The sequence below is a fragment of the Nerophis ophidion genome, linkage group LG04 (assembly GCF_033978795.1).
Source record: "Nerophis ophidion isolate RoL-2023_Sa linkage group LG04, RoL_Noph_v1.0, whole genome shotgun sequence".
NCBI lineage: Eukaryota > Metazoa > Chordata > Actinopteri > Syngnathiformes > Syngnathidae > Nerophis > Nerophis ophidion.
The window spans coordinates 2,442,320-2,469,008 of NC_084614.1; the positions used below are offsets into that span (position 1 = coordinate 2,442,320).

Below are 26,689 nucleotides of genomic sequence, written 5' to 3' on the forward strand. Positions count from 1 at the left end.
GGTCTTACCTTTCTTTTTAAAAGCATCGATACCTTGTTTATAGAAGTCTTCCTTATCTTTCTTCAGTTTTAAAAGTCTCTCTGTCTCGATGGAGGTCTTCCTTTATTACTTCCTGCTTCGATTGAAAGTCCAGTTTAGAAAACGATCGCTGCTCACTCTTGCTGCTTGTTGTCACTTCTTCTGCAGCCGAGTAGTCGCAAGAAGGATCACTAGCGCCCTCTACCACCAGGAGGCGGGTGTAATTTAATGACTCATATTTGACATACGCAGCTACGGTATATTAATAAAACATAGCTGCTTACTGTTCTTTTTAGCATGTTCATTAGCTTGGACTTTAAATCCTACTGAATAGCTCTTAATCGTCTTCCCTTTATGCGATTTCAAATGATTGAAATCAGCCTCCTCCATTTTAAAAATGATGACAGGTGAAGTGTCACTCGTGACGTGACGAGTTTGACCCGGTGGAAATTCTAGACATATGCTAATTATTTGGCGAAACGAGTTTGACCCTTGCGGAAATTCTAGGCATGCGCTAATAAAAATTATATTTTGCGAAACGAGTTTGACCCGGCAGCAATTCAAGGCAGGCGCATACTATATACCCGGCAGCAATTCAAGGAAATATGGTAAACACTGTTCTAGAACAAATGTCCTGCACTACTAATTGTTGTCATGTAGTAGCAGCGGTGCTACAAGCCCTGATGTGTGTTACCTTTGGCCTCCACTTGAGCTCCAGGTTTGGCTGCCGTACAGGCAACACACTTGACGTCGCCAGCCTGGTTCTGCACCATGCAGACGTCACACTCCCAAGAGTTCTCCGGCTTCTTGAACTTGTCCCCAAAGCCAGAGAAGGGAGTGCTGTTGGCGGTAGGAGAGGCTCCTGCGTGGAAGATGTTGGCGTTAAATGGACTGCAGAGAGAAGGGGTGTTGTGGTCCAGTGTACCTGCTCTGGTGCTGGTGCAGTCTACACAGTTTGTATCCTCCGCCTTGTTCGGAATCAAACACACGTCGCACTCCGACCCCTCCGGCTTGTTCAGCTCTCCAAACCCTGCAAACGGCGCAGGGGAGGCTGGCGTGGAGGGGTTGGGGGCGGCCTTTACAGCCGAGAAGGCGGAAAAGAAAGACGCGGAGGGCTTGAGGCCCGTCCCGGGCTTGGCCGTCTCGCAGGCCACGCACTTGACGGCGTCCGCCTTGTTGAAGACGAGACACGTGTCGCAGTCCCAGGATCCCGTCGGCTTGGAGAACAGCGAGCCAAACGCTGCGTTTGCTGTGACGCCCTTCAGGCCTGAGGGGGCGGGGCTTGTGGGTTCGCACGGGGGAGAGGAGCCCGGCCGAGCCGCCGCGCAGCAAACGCATTTTGTATCCGTGGTCTTGTTCTGCACCATGCAGACGTCACAGCTCCAGCCAGCGGGAGCTTTGAACAAGTCACTGAGGCCTGTGGAGGAATTGGAGGAAGAGGAGAACTGTGTGGGGGTCTTCTGGAGAGACTCATCAGAGCTGAGGGTCTTCTGCACCGCGGTTGAAGCAAAGCCTGGGCCACAGAGACACAGCGTTGTTGACATTTCTGCTAGGAAAGAAGTTGAAGTGTGAGCGCTTCTGACCAGGTGCTTTCAGGATGGACAGCACGCTGCCTTGCTTCAGGGTCTTGGCCGGTTTGAAAGGTCCTTCAAAGTCTTCTGGGCTGGCGGCTCTCGCTGAAATCCACCAGAGTGTTAGTAGAAATAGTCAAAGTCAAAATTGTCAGTGCAGACAAAATTAGAAACCTCGTCTCAGCAACGAGACGAATACACCTGTTTACCTGGAGTTGCAGTGGGTGTGGCCAGCTTCCCGTTTGACATGGCGGGGGTCAGCTTTGTGACGGGAGCGCTGAACGTGAATCCAGCCTGTAGAGGTCAGAACGAGCAGTTAGTGCATCTTTTAGCACTTTGGAAACTTACTTTTGATCAAAACGCCCTGCTAAATGCACTAATAATAATACCATTTAATTATAAAAAGCACTTTACATTGAGCAAACAACCTCAAAGTGCTGCAGTGTATTAAAAAAATAAAATAAAAATCTAATAAAAAAAAAAAAAACTAGAACAGCCTAATTGCTAGAGCTAGTATGCATTTATCTAAAAAAATGTTTTTGTTTTTTTTAAAAGAAGGGTTTTTAAGCCTATTTTAAAGGCATCCACAGTCTGTGGAGCCCTCATGTGGTCAGGGAGAGTGTTCCACAGACTGGGAGCGGCAGAGCAGCAGAGTCTGGTCTCCCATTGTTCGTAGCTTTGTCCTGAAAGGTAGTAAAATCACTGTTTCCCACAGATTGCCAGTATACTACTGGCATTGGTGGAGCATAATATTGTTTTTCACATGGCTGTGCAGCACTCTGGAAACTTTATTGTTGTTTAAATGTGCTATATAAATAAAGTGGATTGGATTGGATTGAAAATCAGGCACTTTAAAGCTTTTTTTAGGGATATTGATGGGTAAAATTTTGAAAAAAACTTCAAAAAATAAAATAAGCCAGTGGGAACTGATTTTTATTGGTTTTAACCCTTCTGAAATTGTGATAATGTTCCCCTTTAAACTGTTTGACTATTTGCTCACGCAGGTGTGGACAAAGGGGTGTACCTCACCCCATCCTTTCTTGTGAAGCTGTTTTTATAGCCAATCATGTCACCCACCTGTTCCCAATTAGCCTGCACACCTGTGGGATGTTCCAAATAAGTGTTTGATGAGCTTTCATCAACTTTATCAGTATTTATTGCCAACTTTCTTAACTTCTTTGTCACGTGCTGCTGGCATCAATCTCTAAAGTTAATGATTATTGACCCAAAAAAAATGTTAATGAGTTTTTTGTCTTTGTAGCATATTCAACTGAATATGGCTTGAAAAGGATTTGCAAATCATTGTATTCTGTTTATATTTACATCTAACACAATTTCCCAACTCATATGGAAACGGGGTTTGTATTTACAGGTTGCCATGTCATTTGTGGAAAAGGTACTTACTGTGGGGGAGAAGGCAGGTGGACTGGCAGAAGTTGCTTTAACGATGGGCGTGGAGAAGGTAAAGGGCACAGGTGACACAGGTGACACAGGGACCTCCTATGTGGGGGAGGGGCACACAAACAGCATGTGGGGACTGCGCTAACACCAGCTGGCGAAGAGAAAGGTTGCAAGACTGACCGGAGTGATGGTGATGCTGGCAGCCATGCGGGCGGAGGACTTGGTGCAGGTAGCGAGAGGAGGCTGGGGGGAGGAGAAGGAGAAGGCGGGCAAGGCGGATGTGCTGATGGGGAGTGAAATGCTTGGCAGGTCTGGTACTTGGACCACCTGAGGTCAGAGAGTACAATAAGCACTTGGCAGCCATGTAAAGTGTCATGTTTGCTCACCTCCTCATCCTCAACGCGCTTGGAGGACATCCGTGTGCTGGTCCTCTCCCGCTTCATCTTGCCGCCTCCGGAGCTGCCGGCTGCCGCAGGTGTGCTGGACACGGGGTAGGCTGGGGGGACGGGGGGGATTCTGTCAGGCTGCGGCGGCGATTGTCGGCGAGGCTGGAGGTTTCAAAGGAATACATCAGACATGGAACCGGCACTGCTGGGAGCACGTTGCTTGGGTGGAGGATCGCACCGAGTCTCGAGGGGTCCGGTCCAGGGGTCGGCTCAGCCCTCCCGGGGTCAGGCTAGGCCTAAAGGAGACGGAGCGGTTGGCGGAGGATGGAAGTGCAGCGGGAACCACCAACTTCTGCACCGGGGGGAGGTTGGACTCCAGCTGAGGAAAAAACACATGGGTCGTCATGAGGGACTTCAGACCTGAAAAAAACACGAGACTTGGACTGTTTTGGCACAGGTGTTAAACCCAAGGCTCGGGGCCAAATCTGGCCGATCAAAACATTCTACAGTGGCCCGCCAAGTCATTCTAACAGGTCTGATGATGACGGTCCAAAAACAAGAGCCTGTATCACAATGGTCAAGTGTCCTTGAGCAAGACACTCCACCCTTGCTCCTGATGGGTGGTGGTTAGGGCCTTGCATGGCAGCTCCCGCCGTGAATGTGAAAGTAGTGTCAAAGTGCTTTCAGTACCCTATTTTCCGGATTGATTGATTGAGACTTTTATCAGTAAATTTCACAGTACAGTACATATTCCGTACAATTGACCACTAAATGGTAACACCCCAATAAGTTTTTCAACTTGTCCACGTAAATCAATTCACGGACAATAGGGCGCCCTGGACTATAAGGCGCACTGCCGATGATTGGTCTATTTGCCATCTTTTTTCCATACAAAAGGCACACCAGATTATAAAGTGCATTAAAGGAGTCAGATTATTATATCTTTTTTCTAAATGTAAAAGACTTCTTTGTGTTCTACATCAGTGTTTTTCAACCTTTTCTGAGCCAAGGTGCCGTTTTTGCGTTGAAAAATTGAATTGAATTGAATTATATTTATATAGCGCTTTCTCTCTAGTGACTCAAAAAGCGCTTTACATAGTGAAACCCAATATCTAAGTTACATTCAAACCAGTGTGGGTGGCACTGGGAGCAGGTGGGTAAAGTATCTTGCCCAAGGACACAACGGCATTGACTTGGAAGGCGGAAGCGGGGATCGAACCTGCAACCCTCAAAACTGCAACCCTCAAATTGCTGGCACGGCCAGTCTACCAACCGAGCTAAACCGCCCCAAAAAATGCGGAGGCACACCCCCAGCAGAAATCATTAAAAAAACAAAACTCAGTTGACAGTAAAAAGTGGTTGTTGCAATTGTTGGATATGGCTTTAAAGCAGTGGTCCCCAACCACCGGGCCATGGCCCGATTGGTACCAGGCCGCAGAAGAATTTTTTTATTAATTTTTATTACAAAAAAAATATATATTTTTTTTTTATTAAATCAACATAAAAAACACAATACACACTTACAATTAGTGCACCAACCACAAAAAGTCAAAAACTCCCTTGTCCCACACGCCATTAGACTGTACAACTCCTCTCTGGGGCGGGGGGCGGGGGGTACTAGGATGACAGGGGATGCAAAACAATAACAGTGCAATACGTTTTCATAACATGGTCACTACTGCCTACTTTGTCTTGTTATATTCTTATTTTACTGTTATATTTTTATTCCTATTGTTGCTTTTTATTTTTTATTCTTATTGTAATATTTCTCTATTTTGTTTCCATTTAAACCCCCATTATTTACTTTTTACTTTTATTCAAATTGATCTCAATTCTGTTCACTGCTGCTGGAATTTTAATTTTCCTGAAGAAACTCTCCTGAAGGAATCAATAAAGTACTATCTATCTATCTAAAAGCCTCCCTTTTTCATGACAAAAACGTCCCCTTTTCTTTTTTTTTTTGATGTGTGACTGCCATCATATTGCAGTCTACACGTATCTCTTATGTGTGACTGCCATCATATTGCAGTCTACACGTATCTCTTATGTGTGACTCCCGTCATATTGCAGTCTACATGTATCTCTTATGTGTGACTGCCATCATATTGCAGTCTACACGTATCTCTTATGTGTGACTGCCGTCATATTGCAGTCTACACGTATCTCTTATGTGTGACTGCCGTCATATTGCAGTCTACATGTATCTCTTATGTGTGACTGCCATCGTATTGCAGTCTACATGTATCTCTTATGTGTGACTGCCATCATATTGCAGTCTACACGTATCTCTTATGTCTGACTGCCATCATATTGCAGTCTACACATATCTCTTATGTGTGACTGCCATCATATTGCAGTCTACACGTATCTCTTATGTGTGACTGCCATCATATTGCAGTCTACACGTATCTCTTATGTGTGACTGCCATCATATTGCAGTCTACACGTATCTCTTATGTGTGACTGCCGTCATATTGCAGTCTACATGTATCTATGTGTAACTGCCATCATATTGCAGTCTACACGTATCTCTTATGTGTGACTGCAATCATATTGCAGTCTACACGTATCTCTTATGTGTGACTGCCATCATATTGCAGTCTACACGTATCTCTTATGTGTGACTGCCATCATATTGCAGTCTACATGTATCTCTTATGTGTGACTGCCATCATATTGCAGTCTACACGTATCTCTTATGTGTGACTGCCGTCATATTGCAGTCTACATGTATCTCTTATGTGTGACTGCCATCATATTGCAGTCTACACGTATCTCTTGTGTGACTGCCGTCATATTGCAGTCTACATGTATCTCTTATGTGTGACTGCCATCATATTGCAGTCTACACGTATCTCTTATGTGTGACTGCCATCATATTGCAGTCTACACATATCTCTCATGTGTGACTGCCGTCATATTGCAGTCTACATGTATCTCTTATGTGTGACTGCCATCAACGGGTCACACTTATCATGGCACCATGTACCAAATAAAAAATCTTCGAGTTCGGTAAGCAAAACCAGATTTAATCTGCACATCAAGCGCACCAGGTTATAAGGCGCACTGTTGAGTTTTGAGGGGGGGGGGGGGTGATTTTAAGTGCGCCTTATAGTCGGGAAAATACGGTACGTTGAAAGTAGAAAAGCGCTATACAACTATCACCCATTCACCACATAGACGTGTGTGATGTACTTACCCTTTTCTTTTTTGACTGCAAATGTGACACATCCAGACTGCCGCCATCCATGTTCTATGAAGACATTTGGAATTGGTCAAAATCATTCTTTATCACAAGACTAACGTTGCGTGAAGAAGGACGGTCACTTCACCATAAGACCATACATCAATATCTTTTTTTTATTCCTGATTCGAGCCGATTGAGTCTCAAGGACCACTCACGCACGTCCATTCAAGAACTTGAGGATGTGCCATGCTATTGTGGGTAGCGTGTATTCAACAAAGGAAGAGATCACCTTTAAGAGTGATTTGATTTGCTATGAAGACGGTGTAGGATCAAATAAGATGTACATCTACTAACTCATTTCCATACATGTTGAATTGGAAGGTAATACAATTAGGGGAAAAGGAAATGGTTCCTTAAAATATCGCTTTCATCCTCTTGTAAAATACAATCGGACTGCATGTGTCCCTGGACCACATGAGGACTTTGAATATGACCAATGTATGATCCTGGAACTGCTTGGTATCGCATCGATACCTAAATGTGTGGTATCATCCAAAACTAATGTCAAGTATCAAAGAAGAGAAGAATAAGTGATTATTACATTTTAACAGAAGTGCAGATAGAACATGTTAAAACTGAAAATTAGCAGATATTAACAGTAAATTAACAGGTTGATTAATAATCCATTTTATACAGTTTGTCCTTCATAATGTGTAGAAAGTAATAGGTGTATAAATGACAATATGTTACTGCAGACTAATTAGGAGTCTTTCTTTGTTTACTTCCTACTAAAAGACAAGATGTCTAGTATGTTCAACATTTTTTTGAAGGACTTAATGACAGTAATCAACATATGTTTCATGTACACTAACATTCTTTGTTACAATAAAGACATTTTTTGAGGTCCCCTTTATTTAGAAAAGTATCGAAATACATTTTAGTATTGATACTGGTAGCAAAATATTGCTATGGGGACAACACTAGGTGAGAGTGAGCGCCAACATTGCATGAGTGGACTTTTCAAACTTACTGCTGAGAGAGGTGATGCTGCTGGGATCCTCCTGACGTCCTGGGGACAAAACATCCAAATGATGAGGGATCTCACACTCATATATATCAAATATACTGTATATATATACATGTATGTGTGGGAAAAATCACCAGACTTCTTCATCTCTACAGAAGTGTTTCATGAGGGGTTCCCTCAATCGTCAGGAGATTTTCTCCTGACGATTGAGGGAACCCCTCATGAAACACTTCTGTAGAGATGAAGTAGTCTGTTGATTTTTCCCACACATACATATTGCGCTCTACCATGGTATCAAGCACTATTCTCTGGATAATCCAATTAAGACATATATATATATATATATATATATATATATATATATATATATATATATATATATATATATATATATATATATATATATATATATATATATATATATATATATATATATATATATAGGTGTGGGAAAAATCACAAGACTACTTCATCTCTCTCTCTCTATATATATATATATATATATATATATATATATATATTATATATATATAAAAAATATATATACATACACACACACACACGCACACACACACACACACACACACACACACACACACACACACACACACACACACACACACACACACACACACACACACACACACACACACACACACACACACACACACATACCGTTACACTCCTAATATATACGGATTATAAATCGCACCGGCCAAAAATGCATAATAAAGAAGGGAAAAAACATATATACGTTGCACTGGAGTACAAGTCGCATTTTTTGGGGAAATTCATTTGGATAAAACCCAACACCAAGAATAGACATTTGAAAGGCAATTTAAAATAAATAAAGAATAGCGAACAGGCTGAATAAGTGTAGGTTATATGAGGCATAAATAAGCAATTGAGAAGGTGCCTGCTATGTTGACGTAACATATTATGGTAAGAGTCATTCAAATAACTATAACATATAGATCAGGGGTAGGGGACCTATGGCTCTAGAGCCAGATGTGGCTCTTTTGATGACTGCATCTGGCTCTCAGATAAATCTTAGCTGACATTGCTTAATGCGATAATTATGAATAATTTCGATGGTAATCACAGTGCTAAAAATAACGTGCAAAATATAAAACATTCTCATGCATTTATATCCATCCATCCGTTTTCTACCGCACCTCTTCAAGAAGTCGCATTAATGGTAAGAAGTATTTTATGTCACGATGGGGGTGTTGCAGCTTGCTGCGGGGTCGTTCTCCCAGGAAGGCAGATGGACTACTCGGGACATGGCATTTAGGTAAAAACATGATTTAATTTTAACTAAAAAAATATACAAACAAAAATCGCTCACAGCGGAGGCACAACTTGGGCTAAAGAACAAAGCTAACGCATAAACAGACTAAGAACATAAATCAAAACTTACTTGGCATGGCATGAAGCACGAAACTATGGCAAGGCATGAAACAAGTCAGCACAGGGCGACTGACTGGCAAAGACGAGCTTAAATACTGCCTCTGATTACTGCTCGGGAAGCAGGTGAGCGGGCATTTTGTCCACCAGAGACAGGTGGACAAAATGAGTAACCAAGGAAACCAGACAAGGGAGTGGAAAAAAAACAGGAACTTAAAGAGTCCAAAGGACAAACAGCACATGGCCAAACAAAAACATGATCAACAGACATGACATTGTATTTATTATTGGTTAACTTCAGAATAACAATGTTATTAAAAAGAATAAGAGACTTATTATACTCTAAAAATGTTGGTCTTACTTAAAAATGCACGCATTTAGTTGTATTCAGTGTTAAAAAATATGATATGGCTCTCACGGAAATACATTTTGAAATATCTGGCTTTCATGGCTCTCTCAGCCAAAAAGGTTCCCGACCCCAGAGATAGAACATGCTATACCTTTACCAAACAATCTGTCACTCCTAATCCATAAATCCCAGAAAGAGGAAATCTTCTTCCTCAATGTCGCTTCTAAACAACTCTGCCAACTCCAAAGGTATGCACCGCTTCCTCTTGGCCTTTTCTGCTGCATATTTCACTACATCCAGCTTGTAATCTGCAGTACATGATCTCCTTTTCGCTGCCATTTTTGTTCAGCCCTTCTCACTTTTTATAAGCTACCGCCAACGATAAAACGATCCATTTTAATAGCTACGGCAGTAGCATATAGCATAGTTAGCATCCCATGACCCACAATGCACTTCTGCCATGACCCTCCCCCGCCAAATTCTTATTGGTTGACGTTTGTGTGAAGATTGTTGACATTTTCTTGGTCTCTTCCGCGAATGAGATAAATAATATTATTTGATATTGTACGGTAATGTGTTAATAATTTCACACATAAGTCGCTCCGGAGTATAAAAACTGCGACTTATAGTCCGAAAAATACGGTATATCACACTCATACTACTATATATAACACACATCTCACACTCATACTACTATATATAACACACATCTCACATTCATACTACTATATATAACACACATCTCACACTCATACTACTATATATAACACACATCTCACACTCATACTACTATATATAACACACATCTCACACTCATACTACTATATATAACACACATCTCACACTCATACTACTATATATAACACACATCTCACACTCATACTACTATATATAACACACATCTCACACTCATACTACTATATATAACACACATCTCACACTCATACTACTATATATAACACACATCTCACACTCATACTACTATATATAACACACATCTCACACTCATACTACTATATATAACACACATCTCACACTCATACTACTATATATAACACACATCTCACACTCATACTACTATATATAACACACATCTCACACTCATACTACTATATATAACACACATCTCACACTCATACTACTATATATAACACACATCTCACACTCATACTACTATATATAACACACATCTCACACTCATACTACTATATATAACACACATCTCACACTCATACTACTATATATAACACACATCTCACACTCATACTACTATATATAACACACATCTCACACTCATACTACTATATATAACACACATCTCACACTCATACTACTATATATAACAAACATCTCACACTCATACTACTATATATAACACACATCTCACACTCATACTACTATATATAACACACATCTCACACTCATACTACTATATATAACACACATCTCACACTCATACTACTATATATAACAAACATCTCACACTCATACTACTATATATAACACACATCTCACACTCATACTACTATATATAACACACATCTCACACTCATACTACTATATATAACACACATCTCACACTCATACTACTATATATAACAAACATCTCACACTCATACTACTATATATAACACACATCTCACACTCATACTACTATATATATAACACACATCTCACATTCATACTACTATATATAACAAAAATCTCACACTCATACTACTATATATAACACACATCTCACACTCATACTACTATATATAACACACATCTCACACTCATACTACTATATATAACACACATCTCACACTCATACTACTATATATAACACACATCTCACACTCATACTACTATATATAACACACATCTCACACTCATACTACTATATATAACACACATCTCACACTCATACTACTATATATAACAAACATCTCACACTCATACTACTATATATAACACACATCTCACACTCATACTACTATATATAACACACATCTCACACTCATACTACTATATATAACAAACATCTCACACTCATACTACTATATATAACACACATCTCACACTCATACTACTATATATAACACACATCTCACACTCATACTACTATATATAACACACATCTCACACTCATACTACTATATATAACAAACATCTCACACTCATACTACTATATATAACACACATCTCACACTCATACTACTATATATAACACACACCTCACACTCATACTACTATATATAACAAACATCTCACACTCATACTACTATATATAACACACATCTCACACTCATACTACTATATATAACACACACCTCACACTCATACTACTATATATAACACACATCTCACACTCATACTACTATATATAACAAACATCTCACACTCATACTACTATATATAACACACATCTCACACTCATACTACTATATATAACACACATCTCACACTCATACTACTATATATAACAAACATCTCACACTCATACTACTATATATAACACACATCTCACACTCATACTACTATATATAACACACACCTCACACTCATACTACTATATATAACAAACATCTCACACTCATACTACTATATATAACACACATCTCACACTCATACTACTATATATAACACACACCTCACACTCATACTACTATATATAACACACATCTCACACTCATACTACTATATATAACAAACATCTCACACTCATACTACTATATATAACACACATCTCACACTCATACTACTATATATAACACACATCTCACACTGATACTGCAATATATAACACACATCTCACACTGATACTACTATATATAACACACATCTCACACTGATACTACTATATATAACAAACATCTCACACTCATACTACTATATATAACACACATCTCACACTGATACTGCAATATATAACACACATCTCACACTCATACTACTATATATAACACACATCTCACACTGATACTACTATATATAACACACATCTCACACTCATACTACTATATATAACACACATCTCACACTCATACTACTATATATAACACACATCTCACACTCATACTACTATATATAACACACATCTCACACTCATACTACTATATATATAACACACATCTCACATTCATACTACTATATATAACAAAAATCTCACACTCATACTACTATATATAACACACATCTCACACTCATACTACTATATATAACACACATCTCACACTCATACTACTATATATAACACACATCTCACACTCATACTACTATATATAACACACATCTCACACTCATACTACTATATATAACACACATCTCACACTCATACTACTATATATAACAAACATCTCACACTCATACTACTATATATAACACACATCTCACACTCATACTACTATATATAACACACATCTCACACTCATACTACTATATATAACAAACATCTCACACTCATACTACTATATATAACACACATCTCACACTCATACTACTATATATAACACACATCTCACACTCATACTACTATATATAACACACATCTCACACTCATACTACTATATATAACAAACATCTCACACTCATACTACTATATATAACACACATCTCACACTCATACTACTATATATAACACACACCTCACACTCATACTACTATATATAACAAACATCTCACACTCATACTACTATATATAACACACATCTCACACTCATACTACTATATATAACACACACCTCACACTCATACTACTATATATAACACACATCTCACACTCATACTACTATATATAACAAACATCTCACACTCATACTACTATATATAACACACACCTCACACTCATACTACTATATATAACACACATCTCACACTGATACTGCAATATATAACACACATCTCACACTGATACTACTATATATAACACACATCTCACACTGATACTACTATATATAACAAACATCTCACACTCATACTACTATATATAACACACATCTCACACTGATACTGCAATATATAACACACATCTCACACTCATACTACTATATATAACACACATCTCACACTGATACTACTATATATAACACACATCTCACACTCATACTACTATATATAACACACATCTCACACTGATACTGCAATATATATAGTACAACTTACTGCCAGAGGACTTGACATGCGCTCCAAAGACTGCAGGATGCGCCTGGCGGTGGCGCTGGTGACCCCACAAGGCTGCGCGCCAGCAGGCTTGGCTTTGATTTGCCTCCTCACGGGGGCCTAAAGAGCACAGCAGTTGGTTAAAGATTGAAGAAGCCACACAAAAGAGTACATTGGTAAAAAAATGAAGTCTGGCAGATTCCCAGTGAGGAACAGCAGCATGACATGGCGACAAAGGGCTGGGACCATAAAACAATATCAATATATACCGCCATAAAAATGTGTTTGATAAATATATGTGGAGGTTTTTGGTGGCAAGAAACCGTAAGGACTGAAGCACGCTAAGCCTGCAAAACAGGAAGTTGTGTGTGAGCAATGGGAGAAACACACTAAACAGCCAATGGTGTAACGGTATCAAATAGCATGTTTGGTTGCATCATCTCGATGTTGCTTTATGCAGGGAGGGAGAAGAGAAACACAAGATGAGTGCTGCAGAGAGCAAAGAACTCGGGGCAGTTTTTAAAAATGTTTTCAAACGCACTGTAGTCATCTTTTCTTTTCAACCCGCGTCTGTTCCCAACGAAAACAACAACAGCTAGGAACTGAAGTGCAGGACTGTCCAACTAGAATAAACATCAGAATATAACACATGTGCTACTACTTTGAAACAATAATTTGGTCCTACATTATTTAGATAATAAATACTAAATAACATACTTAGTTCCATACTTAAATAAGAATTAGATGTTACACAGGTCACGTCACTTCCTGTCTCTATGTTTACATGTTCACACTTATTGTGTCGGGAAGACCAACAAGATCCAGACGAGGAGTTCAGAGTCTCTCACAACCAGAGAGCTTTGCTGTATCGTGAATGCAAGGACTCTAAAGTGGCATCAGCGGGCATCGTGCTGCGAACTGGCAGGAAGTGGAGGGCTCAGGTGAGTCCCTGGTGGCAACCTGGTAGCCTTCCTCCAACCTTGCTAGAAGGCACATGAGTAAGGAGAAATGCCAGCTAGTCCTGAAGGAAGTGGGTGCGGAGGTTGAGGAGGAACAAAGCCGCAGGGAGCATGGACAAGGTGGGAGGGTGCGCTGGAGAGGAAGGTGACCTGGTTTGAGATCAGGCTGGCATTAAGTTCATGGTTCAAGCAAGCTATGACGTCTTACCCAGCCTGGCCAATCTCCATCTCTGGGGCATGAATGACTCTCCAGCCTGTGTGCTGGGCTCCAAAAAAGGCTCGCTGGAGCACATCCTAAGCAGCTGCTGCTCTAAGGCGGCACGACCAGCTGCTGAAGACGTGGCCAAAAACAACAGCAGCAAGCAACAAGTTGGCAAGAGGACAATGGCCTTTGTTAGGGCCTAAACCTGCAGCAGGGCTCCTCACCTCAGCATTGGGGCTTCATCCCACCTCCAAAGACATGCACCTGGGGATAGATCCACTATGGACTGGACTCTCACACTATTATGTTAGATCCACTATGGACTGGACTCTCACTATTATGTTAGATCCACTATGGACTGGACTCTCACTATTATGTTAGATCCACTATGGACTGGACTCTCACTATTATGTTAGATCCACTATGGACTGGACTCTCACTATTATGTTAGAACCACTATGGACTGGACTCTCACTATTACGTTAGATCCACTATGGATTGGACTCTCACTATTATGTTAGATCCACTATGGATTGGACTCTCAGTGAATTACGTTAGATCCACTATGGACTGGACTCTCACTATTATGTTAAATCCACTATGGACTGGACTTTCACACTATTATGTTAGATCCACTATGGACTGGACTCTCACTATTATGTTAGATCCACTATGGACTGGACTCTCACACTATTATGTTAGATCCACTATGGACTGGACTCTCACTATTATGTTAGATCCACTATGGACTGGACTCTCACTATTATGTTAGATCCACTATGGACTGGACTATCATTATTATGTTAGATCCACTATGGACTGGACTCTCACACTAGTATGTTAGATCCACTATGGACTGGACTCTCACTATTATGTTAAATCCACTATGGACTGGACTTTCACACTATTATGTTAGATCCACTATGGACTGGACTCTCACTATTATGTTAGATCCACTATGGACTGGACTCTCACACTAGTATGTTAGATCCACTATGGACTGGACTCTCACTAATGGCGAGACGAGTTTGACCCGGCGGAAATTCTAGACATGTGCTAATAAAAATTATATTTTGCGAAACGAGTTTGACCCGGCAGTATCTCTAGGCAGGTGCATACTATGTACCCGGCGGAAATTTAAGGAAATACGGTAACCGTCAAAAACTTAAACACCTGCACAATTCCCACAAGCTCACCTGGTATGGTGTCCCAGGACGAGTGTGGGAGGTCTTGAGCGCGGCCGCTCCGCCGTACGTGGTCTTGCCCGGGTAGAAGGGCGAGTCTCCCAGCTGGCTGGAGTTGAGGGTTGTGCTGTTGAGCGTAGCCTGGAGCACGGGGAGGTCAGAGTCAAGTATGCGTCTTTTCACTGGGCCACCGTGAAGACTCACGTTGGCGGAGGTGCTGAAGACAGACAGGTTGAAGGCGGGCCGTTTCAGACCAGACTGAGAGGGCTGCGGCACGGACACGCTTCTGTCCGTTTCCGGCGACCACAGCTGCGGGAGCGAGGCGGTTTTGGAGGCGGGCACATCTGCGGGGGAGCTGCGGTTAAGACGCAATTCATTTTGCGACATTGACGAGCGCTACCTTTGTCGGAGGCGCGCGAGGAGAAGCCGCTGGTGGTGGAGATGTTGTCGTCCTCGTGCTGCGACAGGTTGTCCTTGATCTCCTTGACCAAGGAGAAGCCCGTGGAGAAAGGCCCCGGCGCGGAGGAGGTGGAAGGCTGGGAGAAGAGGCTGCTGGGGGAGGAGGCGTCCAGCGGGCGGAAGTGGAGTTGGGAGCGGTGGAGCGGGGGCCGCGACAGCATGTAGTCCTGAAAGTTGAGGGACGCCCGGCTGTTTGAGGGCTCTGCCGTGACAAAGAAAGACATTTGACTTGAATGACGTCACCTTTATTCTCCGCTGCCTGCAGCCAGGACACAAGCTGACCTGCGTTACTGGTGCTGGCCTCCGGCGTGTGGCGTCCATCCAGGGAAGGAGGTCCTTCTTCGCTGCCGTTCGGAGGAAGAGGAGGCGCCTGGCAATTTTCCCTCAATTCTAACACATCTCCTCCTCCTCTTTCTTCTTCTTCTTCTGGTGCGTCTCCATTCTTAAAGTACTTCTGCAGCCAGGATGGAACGATGCTCTTGACGGTGTCGGTCACTCGGCTCATCAGGCCCGACTGCTGCTGCTGCTGCAGAGACAGCAGACAAGTTAAAAGCAAAACAAGACAAAAAAAGAAATATTTGTCTACACAAAATGATATAATAGAACAGGGCTCGGCAACCCAAAATGTTGAAAGAGCCATATTGGAACAAATATACAAATCTGTCTGGAGCCGCAAAACAAATTTAAAAGCCATATTACATACAGATAATGTGATATGAGATATAAATAGAATCAAGAGGACTTGAATGAAACTAAATGAGCTCAATTATAGCTTCAAATGAGGAATAATGATGCAATGTGTACGTATAGCTAGCCTAAATAGCATGTTAGCATCGATTAGCTTGCAGTCATGCAGTGACCAAATATGCCCGATTAGCATTCCACACAAGTCAATAAATTCAACAAAACCCACCTTTGTGCATTCACACACAGCATTAAAAGTTTGGTGGACAAAATGAGACAGAAAAAGAAGTGGCATAAAACACGTCCTAGAAAGTCGGAGAAAGTTGTACATGTAAACAAACCACGCTGAGTTCAAAGACCGGCAAAATTAGTAAGACAAAACGGCACTCGCAAAATATTCGAATAAGCGAAGCATTTTTAATAGAAATAGTGTGCTTTATAAAAATTAGGGAGGTTTGTGTCATGTTTGTCCTCCTACACAAACAATATTAAAACAAACACTATATTTTTCCCCTCATCTTTTTCCATTTTTGCCCACATCTGAGGTCCTCTCCTAGGTTTCTCATAGTCAGCATTGTCACTGGCGTCCCACTGGATGTAAATTCCCCCTGCCCACTGGGTGTGAGTTTTCCTTGCCCTTTTGTGGGTTCTTCCGAGGATGTTGTAGTCGTAATGATTTGTGCAGTCCTTTGAGACATTTGTGATTTGGGGCTATATAAATAAACATTGATTGATTGATTTGTATATTTGATACATAAAAATGCATGAATGTGTTACCATATCTAAGTTATTGTGCAGAAACATGGGGAAATAACTACAAATGTACGCTACATTTCCTGACTGTGTTACAAAAAAAGAGAGATCTGTTATATTAATACATGATGTGTATATTCAAACCCTTTATTAAATCAAAATGATTTAAATTGAATGAGCTGGTGCATTTGCAAACAGTTCAAAAGATGGTAATAAATTATTTGTTTGGTGGTTCTGTGTATTTATTTCACATTTATGACGCCGTCTGGTGCGTGTTAGAGAGCCTAAACCTAAACTACGCTTCGCTTTTTCACCAGGAGCACAGGTGCAAACAGGAAAATGTTAGAATAGCAAAAATAGGTGCAATAATTACAAAATGTCCGAAATAACACAACTGTAGTAGTAAGACATTCCAACATAAACACAGTGCTATCATGAGGTCTAATGCAAGCCTCAATTGAACGTGTCTTTTTGTAAACAAGTAGTACTAGGTCATGCCATGTACTCATCTACACAGGATATACCTCACATAACATGCAATGCATGACATAACAGATCATAATCAATGTTCCCTCTAACGTCTCATGGCTGTGAGCAAATGCAAAAAACCCTCCCTGAGCATTCAGTGAGCAACATCAGACGTGCACACACACCTGTCCCAAACGTGACATCATTTAAATATGTTATTATTAAAATCAAATGACCGCAGTCATTTCCATGAAATTATTTTCCTAATAAAAAGGGAATGTGGGCCACATTTCAGGAGCTATGTTCTGGTACTGTATGTCTGGGTGGAGGTCCTGCTTTGGAAGTATTTTGTAGCCCCTTTAAAGGGGAACATTATCAGCAGACCTATGTAAGCGTCAATATATACCTTGATGGTGCAGAAAAAAAGACCATCTATTTTTTTAACCGACTTCCGAACTCTAAATGGGTGAATTTTGGCGAATTAAACGCCTTTCTGTTCATCGCTCTTTTTGCGATGACATCAGAACGTGACGTCTCCGAGGTAACACACCCGCCATATTCATTTTCAACACGTTACAAACACCGGGTCTCAGCTCTGTTATTTTCCGTTTTTTCGACTATTTTTTGGAACTTTGGAGACATCATGCCTCATTGGTGTGTTGTCGGAGGGTGTAACAACACTAACAGGGAGGGATTCAAGTTGCACCACTGGCCCGAAGATGCCAAAGTGTCTGCCGCCGGCGATGCTAAGACAGACATGGCACAGAGATGTATGGATAACCTGCAGATGCATTTGCAACCATTAAGTCAACTAAATCACAAAGGTGAGTTTTGTTGATGTTGACTGCCAGCTAACCGATGCTAACATGCTACACTAATCGATGCTAACATGCTATTTACCGGCGGTCGTAAAGCAGACATGGCACAGAGATGTATGGATAACCTGCAGATGCATTTGCTACTATAAAGTCAACTAAATCACAAAGGTGAGTTTTATTGATGTTGACTGCCAGCTAACCGATGCTAAAATGCTATGCTAATCGATGCTAACATGCTATTTACCGGCGGTGCTAAAGCAGACATGGCTCAGAGATGTATGGATAACCTGCAGATGCATTTGCAACTATAAAGTCAACTAAATCACAAAGGTGAGTTTTGTTGATGTTGACTGCCAGCTAACCGATGCTAACATGCTACACTAATCAATGCTAACATGCTATTTACCGGCGGTCGTAAAGCAGACATGGCACAGAGATGTATGGATAACCTGCAGATGCATTTGCAACTATAAAGTCAACTAAATCACAAAGGTGAGTTTTGTTGATGTTGACTGCCAGCTAACCGATGCTAACATGCTAGGCTAATCGATGCTAACATGCTATTTACCGGCGGTGCTAAAGCAGACATGGCACAGAGATCTATGGATAACCTGCAGATGCATTTCCAACTATAAAGTCAACTAAATCACAAAGGTGAGTTTTGTTGATGTTGACTGCCAGCTAACCGATGCTAACATGCTACGCTAATCGATGCTAACATGCTATTTACCGGCGGTGCTAAAGCAGACATGGCACAGAGATGTATGGATAACCTGCAGATGCATTTGCAACTATAAAGTCAACTAAATCACAAAGGTGAGTTTTGTTGATGTTGACTGCCAGCTAACCGATGCTAACATGCTACGCTAATCGATGCTAACATACTATTTACCGGCGACATGGCACAGAGATGTATGGATTACCTGCAGATGCATTTGCAACTATATTACGTTTACTTCCAACCACATTTAATGCGAAACAAACACTTACCAATAGAAGGATTTAAGTTGCTCCAGTGTCACGAGATGCGAAAGTCCCGATCGTTTGGTCCGCACATTTTACCAGCGATGCTAACGCAGCTATTCGGCCATGCTATGGCTATGAATAGCGTCAATAGCTATTCGTTCAATAGCTTCAGTTTCTTCTTCAATACTTTCATACTCCAACCATCCGTTTCAATACATGCGTAATCGTTTAAATCGCTTAAGTCGCTGAAATCCGAGTCTGAATCCGAGCTAATGTCGCTATATCTTGCTGTGGTATTCGCCGTTGTTTGTTTACATTGGCAGCACTGTATGACGTCACAGGGAAATGGATAGTCTCATCGCAAATAGCCAAAATCAAGCACTTTATAGCTTTTTTTAGGGATATTCGGGGGCCGGTAAAATTTTGACAAAAACTTCAAAAAATACAACAGGCCACTGGGAACTGATTTTTATTGTTTTTAACCCTTTTGAGATTGTGATAATGTTCCCCTTTAAAGGGGATCACATTTAGTTCCCTTCAAAACATTCACATTTTGCACAATGAAATGTAAGCGTGGGGAAAAGTCTGTCTGTGTGACATAACTTTCTATTAGCATTCCTTTAAATCAGGGGTCTCAAACATGCGGCCCGCGAGACGTTGTTCTGCGGCCCGCGCTTAGATATGACAATTTAATGTATGTGCGGCCCGTGAGTTTAATATGAACAGAACTTGACAGCGTCATACTACTCAACATTCTCGACTTTCACGTCAGTCCCCATAGATTCAAGGCCGATTTTTACACAATCACGCTTTTCATGGAGTGCTGGAACGGCGCTGTTCTTGACATACACGTGTGATGTTGCAAGATATATTTGGTCAACAGCTACAAAAGTTAAACTGAGGGTGGCCGTAAAAAAAACTTTAACACCATTGCAAATATATGCCAGACCGTTAACCCACACCAAACAAGAATGACAAACACATTTCAGGAGAACATTCGCACTGTAATACAACAAACTCAACAGAACAAATACCCTCAATTCCATACAATATACACACACCCCCCCAGGGCCCCACCCTCCCTACTTGCGTCAGTTGAGGTGGTGTATGTAGCACCGGGAGAGATGGGGCTGCAAGGTGTTCTGGGTATTTGTTCTCTTGTGTTTAAGTTGTGTTAGGGTGCGGAAATTCTCCAAAATATGTTGGTCATTCTTGTTTGATGTCGGTTTAGAGTGTGGCAGATATTTGTAACAGTGTTGAAGTTGTTTATACGGCTACCCTCAGTGTTGAACAAGTACGTTTTGCAGCCACATACGTTGTTCTTCACATGTCTCATAGAACATGTTACAAAGCCGGCACGTTGATTGTATGATATAAAAGCGTGCGCAATCAATCAATCAATGTTTACTTATATAGCCCTAAATCACTAGTGTCTCAAAGGGCTGCACAAACCACTACCACACCCTCGGTAGGCCCACATAAGGGCAAGGAAAACTCACACCCAGTGGGACGTCGGTGACAATGATGACTATGAGAACCTTGGAGAGGAGGAAAGCAACGGATGTCGAGCGGGTCTAACATGATACTGTGAAAGTTCAATCCATAATGGATCCAACACAGTCGCGCGAGTCCAGTCCAAAACAGATCCAACACAGCAGCGAGAGTCCCGTTCACAGCAGAGCCAGCAGGAAACCATCCCAAGCGGAGGCGGATCAGCAGCGTAGGGATGTCCCCAGCCGATACACAGGCAAGCAGTACATGGCCACCGGATCGGACCGGACCCCCTCCACAAGGGAGAGTGGGACATAGGAGAAAAAGAAAAGAAACGGCAGCTCAACTGGTCTAAAAAGGGAGTCTATTTAAAGGCTAGAGTATACAAATGAGTTTTAAGGTGAGACTTAAATGCTTCTACTGAGGTGGCATCTCGAACTGTTACCGGGAGGGCATTCCAGAGTACTGGAGCCCGAAATGAAAACGCTCAGACTTTTTTTGGGCTTTGGGAATCACTAATAAGCCGGAGTCCTTTGAACGCAGATTTCTTGGCGGGACATATGGTACAATACAATCTGCAAGATAAGATGGACATGCAGTGGAGCAGTAGTCCTCTATAAAGGGGTGCGCTAACTCCTGGAAGTACCTGAAGGTGCGCCAAATGCCAAGTGAGATATATTAAAAACATTTTCAAAAATAGCAGTAATTCATAAATCCGTTAAAAATATGTTTATTGAGTACTACCTCAATGAAATATGAAGTTCATAAACTGTGAAAAAATAATACAATGATCCAACATTCAGTCTTGACAGCAAGACTTTTTATGGACATGTTCCATAAATATTGATTTTTTTGTGTTCTATGTCGAGAAATCTTTATTTATAATTGAATCACTTCTTCAATTGTTTATTTTTCAACAAGTTTTTTAGTTATTTTTACATCTTTTTTTCCAAATAGTTCAAGAAAGACCACTACAAATGAGCAATATTTTGCACTGTTATACAATTTAATAAATCAGAAACTGATGACATAGTGCTGTATTTTATTTCTTTATCTCTTTTTCAGCCAAAAATGCTTTGCTCTGATTAGGGGCTACTTGGATTAAAAAAATGTTGACAGGGGGCACATCACTGAAAAAAGGTTGAAAACCACTGTTGTAGAGGACGTTAAAGGCAGTGCAGTCACGGCAGCTCTTAATAATGTCGGCCGGGTGAAAATTGGGAAAAATTGGGGAGAATGGTTGCACCGGTAGATTGTCGGGAGGTGCACTGAAATTCAGGAGTCTCCCGGAAAATCGGTGAGGGTTGGCAAGTATGTTGCTAGGGCGGGAAAGCCATTCATAGAAGGTGAATTCATTAAAAAGTGCATGTTAGATTTTTTAAGAAATCCTTTCTCGCGGCCCAGCCTCAACCAGTTTCTGCATCCAGAAATTAAGTTTGAGACCCCTGCTTTAAATTTATATCCATAAATGAGTATTCTTAACAGTGGAATACTCACACATCTGTTTGGGAAGTCATAGAGCAGGGGTGGGTATTTAGTCGATCGCGAGCTACCTGTCGATCGCGGAGGGTGTGTCAGTCGATCGCAAACCAGGCATTAAAAAAATAGACATAAAAATTAGGGATGCGCCGATTAATCGGTAACCGAATATATTCGGCCGAATATGGCAAAAAAAGCCACATTCGGCCTTCGGTGGAATGAGTTAAAAACAAGGCCGAATAGTGGCGTGTGACGCAAGTTTTTGACGCGGTGACGCAATCAACCAACGTGCAGTGACGTTGGGATATGTTGTGTACCTGTGTAAGTGTATGAGGTTACAAGCACGGGCTTCACGGTGGAAGAGGGGTTAGTGCGTCTGCCTCACAATACGAAGGTCCTGCAGTCCTGGGTTCAAATCCAGGCTCGGGATCTTTCTGTGTGGAGTTTGCATGTTCTCCCCGTGAATGCGTGGGTTCCCTCCGGGTACTCCGGCTTCCTCCCACCGCCAAAGACATGCACCTGGGGATAGGCCCCTCCCACCTCCAAAGACATGCACCTGGGGATAGGCCCCTCCCACGTCCAAAGACACACACCTGGGGATAGGCCCCTCCCACCTCCAAAGACATGCACCTGGGGATAGGTTGATTGGCAACACTAAATGGTCCCTAGTGTGTGAATGTTGTCTGTCTATCTGTGTTTGCCCTGCGATTGGCTGGCGACTTGTCCAGGGTGTAACCTGCCTTCCGCCCGATTGTAGCTGGGATAGGCGCCAGCGTCCCCCGCGACCCCGAAAGGGAATAAGCGGTAGAAAATGGATGGATGGATGGGTTACAAGCACACACTTATTGAGATTTAGTGGGGCCTCTGTTTACATTATTAGCCTGTTGTGTAGGCTACCTGTATAAGTGTATGAGGTTACAAGCACACACTTATTGAGATTTACTTGAGCCTTCTGTTTACATTATTAGCCTGTTGTGTAGGCTACCTGTATAAGTGTATGAGGTTACAAGCACACACTTATTGAGATTTAGTGGGGCCTCTGTTTACATTATTAGCCTGTTGTGTAGGCTACCTGTATAAGTGTATGAGGTTACAAGCACACACTTATTGAGATTTAGTGGGGCCTCTGTTTACATTATTAGCCTGTTGTGTAGGCTACCTGTATAAGTGTATGAGGTTACAAGCACACACTTATTGAGATTTACTTGAGCCTTCTGTTTACATTATTAGCATATCTACTGTGGCTAAGCAGACTTTTGGCAAAAGGACAATAATTGTAATGTAGACCAGTGTTTCTTAGCCGTACTGCTGGGCCGCCAAAAAAGATCATACTTCTGGGCTGTGGTCTGTATGGTAGTCAGTTGTAGTACACGTTTCCACCACTTGTGGCACTAATGACAATAGCAAACAGAAGTCTGGAGCTAAATATTCTTAAGCGCAAAAAGTATGACTCTAGAAGTGAAGCTGTATTATCATTTGTACTTCGATTCAATTAACCCTTTACTTAATAAAGTTATTTATTACTTCTAGCACTGCGTAATTTTATACACATTTATTTTTCATCAGTCCCATCTTTTGCAGTATATTTGATTAGTAGTTATTTTTGTAATCAGCCTGACCTAAGCCTTGATAACAATCTTTGTATTTAACACAGGGTTTAGAATCATTTGGCAAGGTTTCACCCCTTAAACTGTAAGTAGGTTATTTATATATATATATATATATATATATATATATATATATATATATATATATATATATATATATATATATATATGTGAATGTTCCAAACATTCAAACACGTTTTCTATACCAAAATTCATCTATTTATTCATCTTTTCCTTGACAATTTCCCAAATTAACCAGAATTCCAGGTTTAAATGGACAATTTTTCAAACATCCACCATTTCCACATTTATCAATCGATTCAAAGCATTCCACCTTCAACACATTCCACTCATCCTGGACATTCAAATGATCATTTTTACACGTTCGAAAACATGCCAGGAATTCGCAGAAATTCCTTTTTTTCAAACCCCTTTTTCTGTCGACTCCTCCTTCCACATTTTTCAACCCACTTCAATCGTTTTTAACAGGAAAAATTCCCGGTTTTCCCAAAATTCCTTAACACCATTTCTCCAATAAAAATGTTAATACGTCAACATTTATCGACCGATTTGAAAAATTCCAACGCCAAAAATTTCAATTCATTCAGAGCATTCAAGTCTTTTAACATTTTCCCAAAAGTTCCCGCTTTTCCTTAAGTTCTCAAATGTCCATGAATTTCTCATAGAAAATAAAGGGACATTTTTCAAAGTTTCCACAATTCCCACATCTTTCATCTAATTCAAACCGTTCCAACTCCAAAATATTCGGCCTGTTCAAAATGGTGTGCTCTCCAACAATTTTTACAAATTCACAGAATTCCAGGTTTTCCGAGACATTTTTTTCATTCCAAATGAATTGATCACCTTTCAAACATCCACCATTTCCACATTTAACAATTGATTCAAAGCATTCCACCTTCAACACATTCCACTCATCCTGGACATTCAAACGATCATTTTTACATGTTCGAAAACATGCCAGGAATTCCCAGAAATCCCTTTTTTTTCCGTCGACTACTCCTTCCACATTTTTTAACCCACTTCAACCGTTCCACCGTCAAAACATTCCTCTTAATCAGGACAAAAAATAAGTTATTTTTAAGAAGGAAAAATTCCCGGCTTTTCCAAAATTCAAAGAATTCCTTAACACCATTTCTCAAATAAAAATGTTAATACTTCAACATTTCTCGACCGATTTAAAAAATTCCAACACCGACAATTTCAACTCATTCAGAACATTCAAGTCTTTTAAAGGCCTACTGAATGAAAGCAACTACTACGACCACGCAGTCTGATAGTTTATACATCAATGATGAAATATTAACATTGCAACACATGCCAATACGGCCGGTTTAGTTTACTAAATTACAATTTTAAATATCCCGCGGAGTTTCCTGTTGTAAACGTCGCGGAATGATGACACGTGTTTGTGACGTTATTGGTTGGAGCGGACATATTGGCCAGCACCACTTGCGGCTAAAAGTTGTCTCTTTTCATCGCGCAATTCCACAGTATTTTGGACATCTGTGTTGCTAAATCTTTCGCAATTTGTTCAATTAATAATGGAGACGTCAAAGAAGAAAGATGGAAGTGGAAAGCTTTAGCCTTTAGCCACACAAACACACGGTATTTCCTTGTTTAAAACTCCCGGAGGTGAAGCTTTACTATGGATCAGAGCGGTCAAGCGAACATGGTTCCCGACCACTTGTCAACCGGCAGGTTTCGGTGAGAAAATTGTGGTAAAAAGTCGCCTCTTACCGGAGATCAGTGGAGCTCGCGCCGTCCATGCAGCTGCCGGGACTTCTCTCAGAGACTGGCGTCAACACACCCCTCCGACTATCAGGTACTATACTTACTAAAACACTAGCAACACAATAGAAAGATAAGGGATTTCCCAGAATTATCCTAGTAAATGTGTCTAAAAACATCTGAATCGCCCCCAATGCAATCGCCTTTTTAAAAAATGTTTTCTTCTAGTCTTTCACTATCAATATCCTCATCCGCAAATCTTTCATCCTCGCTCCAATTAATGGGGAAATAGTCGCTTTCACGGTCCGAATAGCTCTTGATGCTGGAGGCTCCCATTATAAACAATGTGAGGATGTGAGAAGCCCTCACACCAGTGACGTCATC

General features: G+C 41.1%; 1 protein-coding gene across 1 annotated transcript in view; it reads right to left on the reverse strand.

Annotated features, from left to right (window-relative positions):
• The window catches only part of nup153 (nucleoporin 153), a 39,223-nt gene that overhangs the window by 7,952 nt on the left and 4,582 nt on the right, over positions 1–26,689 (reverse strand). The window contains exons 2-16 of the mRNA XM_061896720.1: positions 16,573–16,816; positions 16,232–16,492; positions 16,036–16,175; positions 15,844–15,972; positions 13,490–13,606; positions 7,594–7,632; positions 6,576–6,629; positions 3,615–3,755; positions 3,377–3,538; positions 3,171–3,317; positions 2,994–3,089; positions 1,799–1,883; positions 1,602–1,694; positions 944–1,531; positions 713–880 (exon numbers count right to left, since the gene is read on the reverse strand). Of these exons, the coding sequence (XP_061752704.1) occupies positions 713–880; positions 944–1,531; positions 1,602–1,694; positions 1,799–1,883; positions 2,994–3,089; positions 3,171–3,317; positions 3,377–3,538; positions 3,615–3,755; positions 6,576–6,629; positions 7,594–7,632; positions 13,490–13,606; positions 15,844–15,972; positions 16,036–16,175; positions 16,232–16,492; positions 16,573–16,816 (2,464 nt within the window). The remainder of the gene's footprint in view (positions 1–712; positions 881–943; positions 1,532–1,601; positions 1,695–1,798; positions 1,884–2,993; positions 3,090–3,170; positions 3,318–3,376; positions 3,539–3,614; positions 3,756–6,575; positions 6,630–7,593; positions 7,633–13,489; positions 13,607–15,843; positions 15,973–16,035; positions 16,176–16,231; positions 16,493–16,572; positions 16,817–26,689) is intronic.